This window comes from Gopherus evgoodei, chromosome 9 (genome assembly GCF_007399415.2).
Source record: "Gopherus evgoodei ecotype Sinaloan lineage chromosome 9, rGopEvg1_v1.p, whole genome shotgun sequence".
Classification (NCBI taxonomy): domain Eukaryota; kingdom Metazoa; phylum Chordata; order Testudines; family Testudinidae; genus Gopherus; species Gopherus evgoodei.
In genome coordinates this window covers 15,617,667-15,634,252 of record NC_044330.1, presented here as the reverse complement: position 1 = coordinate 15,634,252, position 16,586 = coordinate 15,617,667, and the positions used below count along the sequence as shown (strand labels likewise).

Here is a 16,586-nt window from a genome sequence, read left to right as displayed (position 1 = left end):
TTTAAACAATCAGTTTGTTCAAACCTTGAGGATAATGAGGTGATAATTAATAGGCAACATGGATTTGCGAAGAACAAATCATGCCAAACCAATCTAATTTCCTTCCTAAACAGGATAACTGGCATAGTTTATAAGGAACTGACTTGATACATCAGGACTTTAATAAGGCTTTTGGCAGAGTTCTACATGCCATTTTCATAAGCAAATATGGTATAAATGAAATTACTATAAGGTGGGTACATAACTGGTTGAAAGACCATTCTTCATTTGGATGCAAACAAATTTAAGCATATTCACTGTGCCCATTGCTCTGTGCATTCACCATTCGCCATCAGTGTTAGGTGACCTAAGTCACCGGTATTCTTTCTGCTTCCTGAATGGCTGACTGAAACACTTTTAAACTGCAGGAGGACCTGATGCGCGCTATGAAAACTAGGGCAAATACACCTTTGCAAGGGTATTTTCAACATCTTCTCTTTTCACAAACAAAAATTGTGCATGCAAATGCTGAGGGCCACACACACAGATTAGGGCTATATTTGCAGCCTGTTACGCTATATCCATTTTGAGCATTTAATATAAAACTATCTCCAAAAAGACTTACCCTGTGATAAAAGGGTCTTTCCTGGCCATTTGAAACTTTCCATTAATGCTTACATTACTATCAGAAGTGTGGGATAGCAAAGACAATTCGACCTGAAAACATCAGTGTCTAAAGTTGACTAGAACTACACTTCCTCTTCAGAAATTTCATATTAAATCAGAAAGTGGCTGAAAGAGAAGTATTTAATCTGATCTCTCCTAAACTCTTCATAACTTTCGAGGATAGATCTAGAATTTACAATCAAAGTGAGGGGTCGTTAAATCTTTATGGGAGTATTAAACCTAATTAGTCCTCAAAGTACATTTCAGCAATTTTGACCTCGCTAAACATTTCATTTTATTACGGATGATTCTTGATCTCTGTTGTGCTTTGTACTTCTATGGAATTTTACCATAATTTAACATGAATTGGTTTCTGTCCCCTAAGAGCTAATGGCACAAGCCCTTTTGTTGTGAAATTCCTAAATTGATTATTCTCTAAAGATTTTTAAAAGCCTAAAGGGCCAGGATTTATTATTCAGAATAGAACTCTAGATTTTGGGGAGGGGAAGTCAAAAGGAATCATTTTGTCTTTTTCCCAGTTGTTCCAAATCATCTGAAATAGTTAGGATATTTGAATGCATGTATTAAACCATCAGAAGACCACATGATTCACAGTGGTGAATTTTATAGTCCTCATAAATTCAGGGTCCATGCAAAAAGTAACCAGCTGTGTTCTCCAACTGAGAATTAAGGATCATTTGCTGCAAGAGACTGAGTGTGTCCTGTGATGTGCTGTGTACCTTCAGTTCCCATTCTGCTCAGTCCTTTATAGGGACAGACCCTTACAGAGTGCATAAAGAACTAGAAATCACTGTCTGTATGACTATTCTTGACATGTTCTCTAGTGGAGACAGCAATGTAAATTGGAATTCAGGTTCTCTCTGCTTGGCAACTTGTACTTTATGTAAGGTATTGTATTATACAGGTAGGTTTTCTTTCTTTGTGTTTGGCCCAGCCAGAACCAGTGTTTTGGAAGTCAGTGCCTAAGCACTGTCTCCTTTTAGAGTTCTTGTCTTCCCCCAAGCTGCTCTCTACATCTAAAACAATCTTCCTGATCTCATTTACTAGACAGCCTCTCTTGTTCCCACAAATCACTCTTTAAAACCTACCTCTTCAAGCTTCCCCCCTCGATATTGATCATCTTGCGACATGCTCTCTTTTGATCTGTTGCCTTGTATGTTTGTCCTGTTATATTTCAATTTGTAAACTCTTCAAGACAGAAATGTGTCCGGTCTATGATCAGTTCTGCAAATCCTGGCATGTTGATTTAAATGGAGTTACTCTGAGTTTAAACTGATGTAAATGAGAGCAGGACCTAGCCTTGGGGGTGGGAGTGGGGGGCCTACTTGTATGAGTAAGAACTAGTCAAATGAGCTAGAGTTTGCAGGCTTGGGCCCTGTGTTTTTGAAGTGCTGTAAATTACCAGCACTATATCAATGTACAGCATTACAAACACCTCGGGAATGGAGGTTGTTCGTAACCCTGAAATTTTCATAACTCTGAACAAAACGTTATGGTTGTTCTTTCAAAAGTTTATAACTAAACATTGACTTGATACAGCTTTGAAACTTTACTATGCAGAAGAAAAATGCTGCTTTCCTTTTATTTTTTTTTCGTAGTTTACGTTTAACACAGTACTGTACTGTATTTGCTTTTTTTGTTGTTGTCGGGGGGGTTTTGTCTCTGGTGATGCCTGATTGTGTACCTCTGGTTCCAGATATTGTCAGTTAGTAACTCTGGTGTTCTTAATTCTGCGGTTCTACTATAGTGTAATGAAGGTGTATGGTAAAGTAAACTTAATCCATTTTGATTAAGTCGCTAGTAGGCAACATATAGATAGATGTTATCCAGATATCATTATTTTGCAATATAGAGGATTATTTGCAGAAGATACATTAAACTGTTGGTTTTCCTAATATCTAATAATAGATTGATTATATATGATTGTTTATGTACTAATCTTTGTAATTATATTTGGTAATTTCCATGATATGAGCTACAGTTCTTCAGAGTATGGATGGTTGGGTATAAAAAGCCTATATGCATATAACATTCAGAAAAGCTATTGCCACCCTAAGTGCAACTAATTTCATTCTCTGTTTGCTGGTTTCTAGGTTTATTCCGATTTATAGGGGACCAAGTCACACCTACAAGGTACAAAGGCTGACAGAATCTACTTGCTACACATTTAGAATACAGGCAGTAAATGATGCTGGGGAAGGGCCGTTCTCAGAAATATGTACCTTCTGCACAACCAGATCGGTCCCACCCGCCATCAAAGGTATGGATTAACAATGGGATCTGATGCATGCTCTGTAGGGTACGGGGGGAAGGGGTTGGCATGGTTGTTGACTAGTTAAATAACTTTCTGATAACTTATGATAGGAAACTCAATTCTCACCAAAGAAAATCCAGTATAAACCTTACTAGATTAATTACTCTACAGAGATGGTCAAAAATACTGTTACTAACAAAAGTTACAGGATGTGGGACCATTACCATGAAATATTGTAATGAAGGGCGTAACTGATACGATGTATATGTAAGTGTGCGTATGGGCTTGAAAACTAATGACATTACATGTTGTTGTTCAACTATGAAAATGCATTTAACACTCCAGAGTTTAGTTTTCCTTTAATGTATAAAACTCCCATTGACATTTTATTGTGCACAAGAAGGGAGATTATCCCCATCTGTATAGCCTCATTTAAGTTTGTTTTCCGTAGGAAATAAGCAGAATGTATTCAAACTACATTCGATAATTAAAGCCTTTACACTTTACAGCACCTTTCAAGGAAGTTGCATTACCAAGAAGATACAGGAGCCACATATAATTTTACATTAGATGAACTGAGTTGAATTCAGACCACAGGCTGACCATTTTAGTGTGTTTTTACCCTGTTTACGATAATTCCTACAGACTGTCTTGATGGCTTATTCAAGACATTTCTTTTTCTCTGTTGCCCATTTCCTCCTCTTTGCTGATTTGACTTTGACCATCCAGTGTATGCATTCTATGGTACCTTTGTTCTTTTCCCATAATTTGATAGTATCATCTGTATTGCAGTGTTGGTCTTTGATTCTCATTAGTTATTTTCCAGCAATCTCTGTGATCGAAACTCAAAATAAAGTTCACTCTTCCTTGCTGCTCTTCCTCCGTGGTAGACAGCAGGTCATCCAATATAGAATATTTATTGGAAATTTCTACCATGTAACTATTAGCAATTGCTTCATAATAACGCTTATCAACACCGAAGTGTTTCAATGCAGTAGATACTTGTCTCTGGAACTCTATTAAATGGAACATCATTGTTGCTATTAGTAGTCAATCAAATTCCAGAGCAAGATCAGCACTCCTAAATACATGTACATCCTACGTGAACTTAGTCAAGTGTTTCCAAACTAGAATAAGAATACAAGGTTGCATTGTTGCCCAATGGATTGCAAAACGTATACTTACGGCAATTCTTGTGCTGAAACCAAGTATCCATTAAATGTAGTCCATGTGTAGAAGCAAATTCTAGTAGACCCACACCATTATCTGATCTATATTCTGGTTGGTCGTATGGTTCCAGTGCCAGTTCAGATCCAGTTCCATCATAGCCAATTCTCACATTCATAGCTACTAAGATGACAATATGAAGGTGGGGTGATATACTAGATACAGTGTCATCTAACATGGCATAAAAAGCATCTTTTTCAGCATTATACCTTGCATTATGTGGAGCATGTGCATTAGTAACTACTAGGTGTCCTACCTTCAAACTGAAAATGGCCATTATCAGGCATGGAGAATAAACCTGCGATGCCAGTAGTGCAGATTACACCCTCGGGGACAAAACTAGAGCAAAGCAAGTGTGCCCATCAGATGTATCACAGGCATTCAACAATCAAAAGGTCTGACCTCTATGGGTCATAGCTGTGCTCTCGGTTCAAACTCCGCCATATCTACTGCATGTAACGTATGTTAGCATTCAATTTCCAATTCTTCAGCCAGGAAAGTCACTTTTCTGATGAGGCTCTGTCCCGTCCTTAGATACTGACATTGCTGCAGAAGTGGATATACCATCTTTATATCGAGATCTTTCCCCATCTCTGGTTTGTGGAAGAGCCATCATCATATGGTCCGATGACTCTTCTTCTTGTAGAAGATTTAGGTGAACCTTGAAGCTTGGTTCCGTTGTGAGTGGTAGATGCAACTGCTGAAACAGATAAAACATATATGAAACTGACAAAACTTTGTCCTTTTCTTCCACATGTTGAAGCTGGAGACTGTATTTGAGAGCTTGAAGATCCTAATTGAATGTCCATTCTCATGGCTTCCACTATTTAAGGACAAAAATGGAAAATACTGCCAGGATTTTGATGCACAGTTTAAGCATTGGCATGAATATTTTTGTGAATTAATAGATTTCCAACATGATGCAGCTCCTACTACAACTTAATCCCAAAATGAACCCATCAGAAAACAGGCTGGTGACGTTAGAGAAAGTGATGCTTGCCATCAAATAGTTACAAAATGTTGAAGCACTTGGTCTTTATTTCATCAGAACTGCTAAATAGTGGAGACCGGGATTTAGTTCACTGGCTACACAGAGCTGTCTTAAAAGTTTGGGAAACTGTTCATATTCCAGAAGATTAGAAAAGAGGCTGTATCATCCCATTTTTAAAAAAAGAAAAGAGCAGTTAGCTTGCTCAGATTATAGTGGAATAATGCTGCTGTCACTCCCAGGGGAGGTGTTTACGATCATGCTTCTGAACCAACTGAAATATTATTTCAACCCAAAAATGAGAGACAACCAGTGTGGTTTCCACACAGGTAGATATACATTATATATATGCTCTGGAAAATGTGGCTGAAGAATGACTAGCGCGACAGAAGAAAGTTAACATCATGTTCATAGACTTTGCAGCTGCTTTAGTCAGCACGATGGGTACTGTTATGCCAGTATGGAGTGCCTAGCAGAGGAACTGTTCCACAGTACATTTAGCTGTGTGAGGGTCCATGGTTGTATTACAGGCTATTTTAGTAGAATCAGGGTTACACCAGGAATGTGTTTTCTTACCTACATTATTTAATGTTCTAATAGACCTTTGATGAAGCTGACTGAGGCAAAAGTTAAGAGGTGTGAAATTTGAAGATTCATTTTCCTAGGATCTTGAGTATGCAGGTGATGATTTCTTATTTGGAGAGATTACTGACCAACTACAGTTAATGCTGGAAAAGCTGTGAAAAAACTTCAGATTTAATGGGACTTAAGATCAGTGGTGATAAAACCAAAGCTATGCATTGAATGAGTGAATATTTTTATCTATCTGGGTAGTTGGTTGATAGCAGGAGATTTCTGTAACCAAATAAGTCACATATCGGATCTGTCTTGTGTCAGTGGCATTTCAGCATCTTAAAAGACCTCTATTTGGATGGCAGGATGTCTGTGACAACTATGATATGAATGTGCAGCACAGTACTGATTACAACCCTGTTATATGGAGCAGAAACTTGGCCATTAAAAACAGCTGAGGCAAGGAAACCAATCAGTTTCCCGTGTTTTTTTACTATCCATTGGTTTGATTTTTTCACAAGTGAGGAGACACACATTCCTGGCAGGTTGCAATCTTGCATTATATGAGAACAAGATGACTGCAGTGGTTGGGACACATCCAACATGCAGAATGAGGTTTTTTTCAGAAATTTTATAGGGGTGAGGTCAACGGAAAGAGAGTGCAAGGCCAGCCATGAATGAGGTTGGAAGATGCAATTGTGAGGGATTTGAGAATCCTAAGTCCTCCCATATTGATTCTTGCCATAGGAAGAAGACTTGCAAGGAACTGTTCAAGAGGGAAGTCCATTCTCCGTGCCACCATGGCTACATCTTAACCATGTGAATATGCTGCTTTGCTCTTTACCATGTGTAGTCAATCTGCTCCAATATATTTGAAGTAAATTTCTTTAGTGGTGATGTGGCACCATCATAAGGGAATTTAGCGGGAAGATACTGCAACCACCCAATTAAAATTAGTGAATGTGGAAAAAAACTACCGTACACCTACAGGGAATTCCAACACTAGCAATGTAATGCTTTAGTACTGTATCTCCAAACAGCTAATATCTTTACTGATGACCTAGGGGTGTGTAATATCTTTACAGGGATTTCCCCATTGTTTTTGAAATCTACTAGTGTTTTGTTTTGAAACTGTACTTGTGTGACAGAAAGTTAAGATTAAAATTATATTTGTTCACTGGAGAGCACTCCTTGTCCATTCTGCTGTCCCATATCCAAAATATAATTGGATCAGAACTCCATTTTTTCATCTAAATGGAAGAGTACCTTTCTGCCTAAGTATTCAGTCCTAGTTTGGGCATGGTTCACATTCTGAACTGAATGTGAAGTAGCTATGATATTCCACAAATAGGAGGTGGGGTGGGAGTGTCAGGGACATAACTAAACATCAGGATACTGGCAATGGTAGACCCCATAATATGGCAAACGCTGTAGCTGCAGACAGTTCAACAAGAAAGTGATAGTGAATGGAAAAGAGGTGAGTCCTGTTGAGTCAGGCAACAAAACAGGCCATTTTTGATTCCCTCCAATGTCCCGACTCATTTAAGAAAGAGGATACATTTTTTTCCTGATTTTGACAAAGAAATGTATATGATGTCATGTTTTGTTCTGCAATTGGCAGACAAAAACCTAAAAGTGTGTGTGAGGGTGAGAGGTGTACCAGCTCAGATGAACGTTTCCATTCTTCATCTCTCCAAGTAGGCAGGTGTTGGCATGAGAAGCAAATTTATATTTGGATCTGACTATAATGCACAAGGCCCTTTTGAGTGATAATGGATTTGATTAGGGTTGATGTAATTTATACGGCAGCAGTAGCAGCGCCAGTTTCTTTGACGGCTTCTCATTTTACTGTATTTTCACAGGGCTGGGAAATGGATTACTTTTAATGTGCATGTGTTCTTGCATGTGCTAATGGCTTCCTGAAGTGTATTGCAGCACGTATGGTTCTCTCCAGCCTCACGGTTTCACTTTTCAGCCGTATGCTCCCTCTGTCTGACAACCAGCAAGGTTGTTATAATCTAGACGCTGCTGCAGTTGTTTTGAAATCAGCAGAGGACAGATGCTCAGGTGTATATGTAAACATATTGCCATCATTCAAAGCTCTGTGGTCTGTTGACCTGCCAGCTTGCTGTTGCTGGTGGGCACAGAGTGAAATCTGATGGCTTTTAGTTGATAAGAGATCATTTTGTGAGGAAGACAGCGTTTCAGCTGCGGATAAATCATGCTTTCCTAGATTCTAGCATATGCGCTGAACCAGAACCTCAAATCTAATCCCTGAAACTTCCAGGATCAGGGCATGGTTTATATATGAATCCCTGTATTTGAACTTATTCATATGATTTTGGTTCTAGGTTGAATCCAATCCCCCTCTTGGTTGTCCTCCCCCCCCCCCAAAAAAAAACCACTCCTGATGTGCAATCCTGGCTCTGCAGAAGTCAATGGCAAAACTCTGATTGACTACAGAATTTTCTATAGCAGAAAATCTTCCAAATTTATCTTCCCCCTACTCCCAGTCTATCTCCAGCCTTGCCTTCCTAAGCAAAATAATTGATGAGGTAGTAGTAACCAAGCTCCAACAACAAGTATCTGCTGCCCACATCCTGATGCCCTCACAAGTGGACCATGCTACAGAGATGATACAAAGATCCCAGAAGCTGGGACTGGACAATAAGGGATGGCTTACTTGATAATTGCCCTGTTCTTTTCATTCTTTTTGAAGCAGCTGGCACTGGCCACTATTGTAACACAGGATACTGGGCTAGATGGACCATTGGTCTGACCCAGAATGGCCATTCTTGTGTTCTTAGAGATGGCTCCCGTAGTACAGATGTAGCTTACTGGTGTTACAGAATTCCATGGGAAGTCATCTTGCAGTCATTAGTCATCTCATTGCTTTCTACTTGAAAAATGCAATGGATACCATTACAGTTGAATTATTAAATTCCAAGGCTTTTGCTGCACTCACATACTACACTTCTGTAGTTTATTGTGTGTGTGCATATGTTTTGGGGGGAGGGAGGCAGAATGAGATATTTTGTCTCATTTAGATCTTGTGTTGACCTTAAGAGTCAGAAACCAGTTCTGATTTTACTTCAGTTCAGACTAAATGCCCCATTTTGCACCTCTTGCTCCAGCAAAACTACTTTTGAAGTAAATGGGAGTTTTGCCTGATTACTGGATCTAATCCAAAATTTACAAAGGAGCTAGTGTACGGGGGGTATTTTTAATATTTTAGTTACATAAACACATTTCAGTTTCTCTTACTAGACTTGTGAAGTCCTTCAATTCTCTCTCTAAAGTGTTCTGTGAATTTTGTATAGAGAAGGTGTGTAATTAGCCTTGGCAGAATTGGATTTTTATTTTTGTATAATTTTTTGGATAATATAAGTGTTTACTTTAAGCATTTTTTTATTTTTATTTATTTAAATTTTCACAGATATAGTAGATTATGGCAGGGTGAGACAATAATTATTTAGTGACAGTAGACCTTGAGATTCAAAAAGCTAAAGCTTTATAACTGTTAAAACACAAATTGTCATCATAGTTTGTCAAATATACAGAGTAAATATCCCTAAATCAAACTCTAATTAATGAGTCCTCAAGCAGCATTTTTCTTACTTTGCTTATCTGTAAATTTCTGTTATAATTGATGGAAATATTTTTTTCGTCAGTTTGTGTGTACACAGTGAAATCAACATTTAGTGATAAAAATCGAATCTTTCCAAGCCTATATATCATTTATTGCAATATCATTGTTTACATTAATGTCTAATATGCGCACATTTTATTACAGCTCCTCGAGTGACACAGTTGGATGGAAATGCTTGTGAAATCACATGGGAAATGGTCCCACCCATGAAAGGAGACCCTATCAGTTATGTGGTGCAGGTAGTGGTTGGGAGAGAATCTGAATATAAACAGGTAGGATCTTATGTTTAAGGTTTTCATTTCTCATTAATATAACAAAAAAAAATGAAAAGCTCTTGGTGCTTTGAAACATTTAGCTGTTTTGCTCACAACTGACACACTGGAAAAAGCTCCTGGCACTGGTTCCAAAACTGACATTTTCAGACTTTGAATTCAGTAATGGAAAGTGGCTGAGAGCAGTGAACAAGAGGGTGGAATCCACACTCTTAATGGCTCAGAAAAAAACCTTCACTGTTCAAAACAGTTTATTCTCAGGACAAATGCTGTGTGCCATTTACCTTAGTAATCTGTTTTATACACTCAAGTGTATAAAAGTGCAATAAACCAATATGTGCAATAAACCAATATGTGTGAATGCATCTGATTCCAGAGGAATACTATAAAGAAAAGCTTTGAAGAAACACAGATGAAAGATTTGATAGAAGTGCAGACTGCAAAATACATCCACAAAAAGGATATATGTCTGAATGATCAGGTGCTCGTGTACAGTCCCCAATGCATTTTCCAAGAACTTTGAATAATGTAGGAGGCGGGAGGGAGATCAGTAAACTTTATTAAATGGACGTATGGCTCGTTGATAGGGTAATAAATGCAACAAACCACAGTTCTTATTTCTGCTTATCTTACTCTTTTTATGTTAAAGATAGTTATTGAAGCCAGCTCTACACTTTGCAGGGCTCCAAATACATGGCCACAGATTCTCACTGTGCCCAAATTCCATGCGATGCAGATGAGTGGGGGGTGAAAGCGCAATGGAGCTTGTTGCCATTTTCTGATTCTGAGCCTGATTTTATATCAGCTGCAGCATAGATAAGACCCGTTTCAGGGATCTAATTTATGCCAACAGGTTATGGCCCATAAGGGACATTCTTCCAGGCAGATGCCTCCTATGCTGGTGACTGCAAGAGTTTGGTGTAGGAACTGGCTATGCTTCCTGTAGGCCTGCTGGGACTCTCCATTCTGGGCAGCTCTTACTGTTTTCTGGGCCCTTTGTGCTGCCTGATTCTGACCCATGGCATTTGGTTACTTAAGGGGGAAAAAACCTGAGATCTGATCCAGTACGGAGACACAACAGAAGCCAACAGGTCTTTCCCTGTTGAAGTGCTTGTTACTGAGAAGAATTGTTGATGAATGACATAATGATGACTGTCAAATACATTGCTACCATACATAGCCGTGTTCCAGGGTACACAGTTAAATATCACTTTAGAAATTTCAAAGAGAAATTTTGAGTTTGTTTTGTGAATTGTCTATGTGAATTGTTGGGGGATTTTATTTATTCCATGCTACTTGTTTAGAGAAACAGATCTTGAAATACAGTTGGTGACTCACAAAGGAAAGGAATATCATTAAGGTCCCAGCTCTCTTAGCACTTGGGTTAAAACTTCAGAATTGTTTAGGCGCTAAGCTATTTTGGCCTCAGTAGACGATACAGTCGTAAAAATGCTAGCGGGCAGTCCACACACTATTTCTCACCATTGATAGTGGTGTTGGAGTTGCATCTGTGGTAGATAGCCCTAGAAACCTCATTATAGTCAAGGCCGTGAGTCTGCACGGTTCATAAAACTGAATTACATGTGACTGGGGCAGATAGCAAAGACTCTCATTTTCCCTCCCAGACTCTGTGTTGTTTTAATATCTCTGGCAGAGGGAATGTTTTTTGTTGTTAGCTGTTTAGATAGGCTGCTACTTCCCCTCAGGCACAGGCAGGAAAGGAGTGGCCAAAGGCTGCCCCCTTCCCCGCCCACCCGCAACACACTGGCCAGTGCAGCTAAACTAGTGCAGAAGTGGAATTAATCTGTGCCTGGGAAAGGCCTGGAGTAGCTTACTTTCCCCTTTGACCAACGGAGAAGTAAAACGCTGCTCCAGGTGCAGTCTAACTACACCTTTCGTCTTCCACAGGGAAAAGCGACAAGCTGGCCTGCAGAGCCCACAGTGGGGTCCTGATCTTTGATTGTGGCTCCTATTTAGTTCACCTTTAAAGAAAAATCCTACAGGTGTAGGTCATAAATTACAGTAATATTCAGGTTTCATATAATAGATAAAGTTATAGTAGAAATCCACTTTTAAGATTTCCTTCAAAACAGACATACCCATTATAAAAACAGGTTTTTTAACAGTAATAAACAGATTGAAGTCAGTTCAACCAACTAAAGCAAAAACTGTTCCCCTGTGACATATCAGTCAGTAACTGTCAATTGTCAGGAGATCACTCAATTTGCAGCAATATGTGGGCAGCTATTTAAGACTAGGGCTGAACATCTTAATTGGGGAAGCGTGTTACAAGTCCATGGGACAGCATCTCTCTGATTGCTGCCAATTGATTTATTTCAGATGAGTGTAGCTAGCTGGTAACTGGAACATCTTTGCTCATTTAACTTTAAACTAAAGCACTTACTTGTGATGACGAAAGTAGAGAAAAAGAGTATGTGTGTGAGTTACACAGAAACACCTTTCTCTGGAACAGAACTAACCAACATAAAGGATTGATCTGCAAAACACTTAGATCCTCAATGTTATTTAGGTGTCTAACTCCCTTTGATTTCAACCTTGCTACCTATTAACTTCAGAGGGACTGTCCTCACAGTAGAAAGCATTGTGCTCAATAGCATTTGTAGGAGAATCACTTTTCTTGTATAATGAATGGGAGGAATGTTTAAGATTTGACAAGCTTCTCTAACAATGGTGTTACTGTTAATATAAATGCATGTTACAAAGATGCCAGTGGGCTCTATATGATACAGGATTCAGTGTTCATTTTGTGGTAGGAGTTTTAAACTGCCCTGATTGGTTTTAAAAGTAAGGGTATTTTTTGTCATCTTAGTTTTGCATCTTTTAAAACTCGAAAAAGGTGGTGGTGGTTTTTTAAAAAAAGCCTTGCTGTCAGCAGCACCCAAGTGGGGCAATATCCTTTTCTGGTATGTTCAAAGAAAATTGTTGATATTAAGTAAGTTTCCCTGTTCCTCACCGCATGACTATTCTGGGCCTCTTTCTGGCACCTTTGCTTACACCGTGTGGTACCTTATTCCACATGGAGTCTGCTTGAACTCAGTTGGAATGCTCAGATTGTAGGCCTGTACTAGGTGTACACTACAGATCTAGATCAGTATAACTACGTCGCTCAGGGGTGTGAAAACTCCACACCTCTGAGCAATGCAGTTATACCAACCTAACCCTCCTGTGAGGACAGTGCTACGGCGATTGCAGAGCTTCTCCTGCCGACATAGCTACCACCTCTCAGGGAGGAGGTTTAACTAAACCAATGGGAGTTCTCCCATTGGTGCAGGAGCATCTTCACTTAAGCACTAAAGTGGCGCAGCTGCATTGGTGCAGCTGCCCAGTGCAGCATTTTAAGTATAGACCTGCCCTCGGAGTACTTAAGGGTTGCAGAATCAAGTGCCATAGTTGGAAAATGCATTTGATACAGATCTTGGCCCCTCAGTACCAGGAAGCCAGCTGAGGATGCAACATGCAATCTGCTCCCTCAGTGGTGATATTTTTCATTAAACAGCGAAACAACATGGACAGTTGGTGTGGATACTGAGCATAGAGCCATCTATTTCAACTTACTCTATGTTTTGCCACAAGTTAATAAGGACAAAGAGTATGAATTAGAAATAACCATGGACCAGATTCTGCCTCCCTTACTCATGCTCAGCATTTCCTTATTCTGTGAATAATCCCGCGGACTTCGCTGGGACCATTTGTGGAATAAGGTACTCTGTACAGTGAATAAGGGTATCACAACTCCTACCCAGTGTGTGTTGCATCAAGAATCTATGTAACAAATGGGCTGGGGAGCAAAATATCAGCAGGAGATACTAGCAGGAGAGAGTAATTCCTTTCAGCAAGTTGTAGCTCCAAGTGAGTTTTACCACTTACAGACAGTATTAGCATTAATGGTGATCTATTGCTGCATAGTAAATGAAAGATCTCTCCAGGAATAGGCATTTCAGGATGTATGCCCAGGGAGGGGGGATGTTCGGTTTACGCCTGAGGCGCTGTGTATGTCGAGTAGGCGTTCCTCTCTGTCAGATTGAAAGAATGCATTAAAATGGGATAAAATAAACATTCCTGTTGGAGTTGTGTTAGTTAATTACATTCAAACTACTAAAAATGACCAGTTTACTAATCTAGGAGCCCCAGTTTCTAATGGCTCTGAGCCCTCCTGTTCCCTGCATGTGTTTCTACTCACAGTAGGTCTAAAGGAAGGGAGAAATCTACCATGGAAATAGCACTTCCTCCTTCAGTCCAGCACTCTTGGGGATTCTGTATTCTTGTCCTCTTTGCCCAGAGAGGGAGAGGATATGTTAAAGACCTATGTGACCAGTTTATCTGTTCTCCCCTCCCATAGGCACTACCTATTTATATACTTCTCCAGATAGAATTTTATCCAAAGATTTAATTTATTATGTCTCCTCTTGGTGCCTGAAAACCACGCTATAAAAAAGAAACATTTACTGTTCCCATTTCAAGATGATAATGGAATGTTCCTTTTCATTATATTTAAAGGATAGTCATACTCTGAAAAGTGACTGTCTGTAAATGACACCACAGGGCTCTGTCTTTATTCTCTTGCTGTGACTTTCCATATCAAATTTGCTTTGTTTATGAGTCAAAAAGTGAACCTGCTGCAAACTCAACCTGAGAGTCAGCGATCAAAATTTGTTCTTTCTGCATCTTGCATTTTCACCTGTAATAGAGCTACTGCAGTTAGAATTCAGCTGACAATTGTGTTGATAATGTGCCAAACAGAAGAGCTGCATTGACACTGTTGTGCTAGTGGTAATAAAAATTTGGGCCAAGGTTTTCAAAATTAGTAGCCTAAAGTTAGGCTCTTAATCCTTGTTTGGTTTGCTCAAAATTATTGAGCAGCCGACTCTTTTGAATAGCTGCTGGGTGTTCAGCACTTTTGAAAATCAGACCACTAATTTAGGTGCCTAATAATGGCCTTTGGAGCCTATCTTTAGGCACCCAGTTTCTATAATCTATGTTAATTTAGATATAGATTTAATATATATTTCTCTAATAGTTGGGTTTGAGTTCTGTTAGTAAAATAAATAGACTTGATCTAAATATATGTTGAATAAGAAGATGACATTCTCGCATACTCTTGTAATTTAACGAAGCATCTCACTGAGTTTCTGCATTTGTCAATTCAGTTTGTAAACACAAATATATGTCTTATCATTTACAGTGGTGTCTTGCCTTATGAGATTTCTCACAAGATTTTAGGTCTGGCTTATCCATCATACCACAGACCATCTTTTCATTGGGAAATAGTAGTGCACGTTTATAGAATTGGGGGTGATATACCTAGTAACTTATTTTCCCTGATTTGTTTGCTACCAAAGCAAAGTTTGCTACATCTGAGCCTCTCAGATTAAGGGGATAATGATGTTTTGTTGTAATATTCTTATTTGTGACCCTACAATATATTTTGAGAGAGAGAAAATATATGGTTATAGATTCATCAGCCTGTGTAATAGGGCCTTTTACTTCCTTTGAGAGACTATCACTTTGATTTTTTAAAACTGCATTGAAGACATACTAGATAGAACAGTCCTGCACTGGTGGGTGAATGGTTGAGAGAACCCAATTGATTTTACCAATCTCTAATTTCTGTTGTTACATCTAGGTTTCATATTTATTTAGATAAAAATGTGAATATCTAATTTGTATTCAGGATACATTTAATTTACGTAAAATTCTAATTAATAAAAATGCACTTTTCTTTCTTCGTTTCAAATAGCAAGTGAATAAACTTCATTGACCCTGGATTACTTTGCATGACAACAGAAAATGTCATGGCACAATATTCACTATAGTCTTACCATCAATACAGCTTACTCCGAGTGTTTTCTTCCTTCCCCATAGCTTTGTGTAATGAGACAGGAAAATACTTTATCTTTATTAGACATTTTTACAGTGTGACTTGCCAGCTGACTGTTCTCAGTTATCTGTGAACTGGTTTGTTAGAAGACAAGGTTCCCTACAAAATTGTTAAGACTATCTCTGCAGTGCAGTCACTGTGACTGATTAAGAGACTGAATAAAATAATAATAACCCTAAACCTAGTTTCATAAAGTCTTTCAGTTCATTTAGAAGAAAGTAAGCCTTTCTTACAGGAATGTTTTCTCTATAAGGATTCTAAGACAGATTCTCCTCTTCTGAGCACCGTACCAAGTGGGTTTTTGCTAATTAAATATACTTGTCATAATTGTGGGGGAGTAGCAACAACCCTAATGTTAAGGTTGCCTTTAGAATTTCCATTATAAAAAATTATTTTCAAGAACCAAGGTACCTATCTGATCAAGGTACTATTTTGTAGCCTCAGGAAACTCTGTTCAGATCTGACCATTGCCATTTCTCATTAATAGTTTGCAGGCTACAGCTTGCTTTTTGGCAGCATGCTAAAACCCCTCAACATTCTGTACTGCTGCATGTTCACTGCCCTGGTATCTCACATTAGCATTTCTCACATGCTCAGAGATCCTACAGATAACTCCCTAATCCACTATACTACCTTCATCCATTCTGTGAGCACCATCCATCGTGCACTAAATGAGGCAGGGGTCATGTAGGAAAAAATAGCGTGTATAATGAATATGAATAAAAGGGCCAAATTAAGGTTAAATGGCCACCCTTAATAGTGGTATTTACTAGCTTCTGGATACTTGATTTTGCAATGTTAATAAGATTCTCTGTGCATGGTGTGTGTGTTGTGTATACGTTATCTGCCTATATAGGATTTTAACACTAAAATACTCTTGATTAGCTTAACGTTCCCAATGGGAGTCTTCCCTGTTTTTCTATGTTCTCATACCATGCCATCATTATGGCATCTGAAAAACTGTCTTTACAGTAGCCAGAATCAGGATCTAAATATTAAGTGCAGTGTGTGTGTGTGTGTGTGTGTGTGTATCTTTTATAGATACATAAAAGCCTATA

The 16,586-nt window shown here is 38.8% G+C and overlaps 1 protein-coding gene across 2 annotated transcripts in view; it reads left to right on the top strand.

The window, feature by feature from the left end:
* Nucleotides 1-16,586, top strand: part of FNDC3B (fibronectin type III domain containing 3B) — a 408,921-nt gene that overhangs the window by 380,387 nt on the left and 11,948 nt on the right. For both annotated transcript variants that reach the window (XM_030575639.1, XM_030575641.1), the window contains 2 exons: nucleotides 2,760-2,926; nucleotides 9,502-9,629. In XM_030575639.1, coding sequence (XP_030431499.1) covers nucleotides 2,760-2,926; nucleotides 9,502-9,629 — 295 coding nt within the window. The remainder of the gene's footprint in view (nucleotides 1-2,759; nucleotides 2,927-9,501; nucleotides 9,630-16,586) is intronic.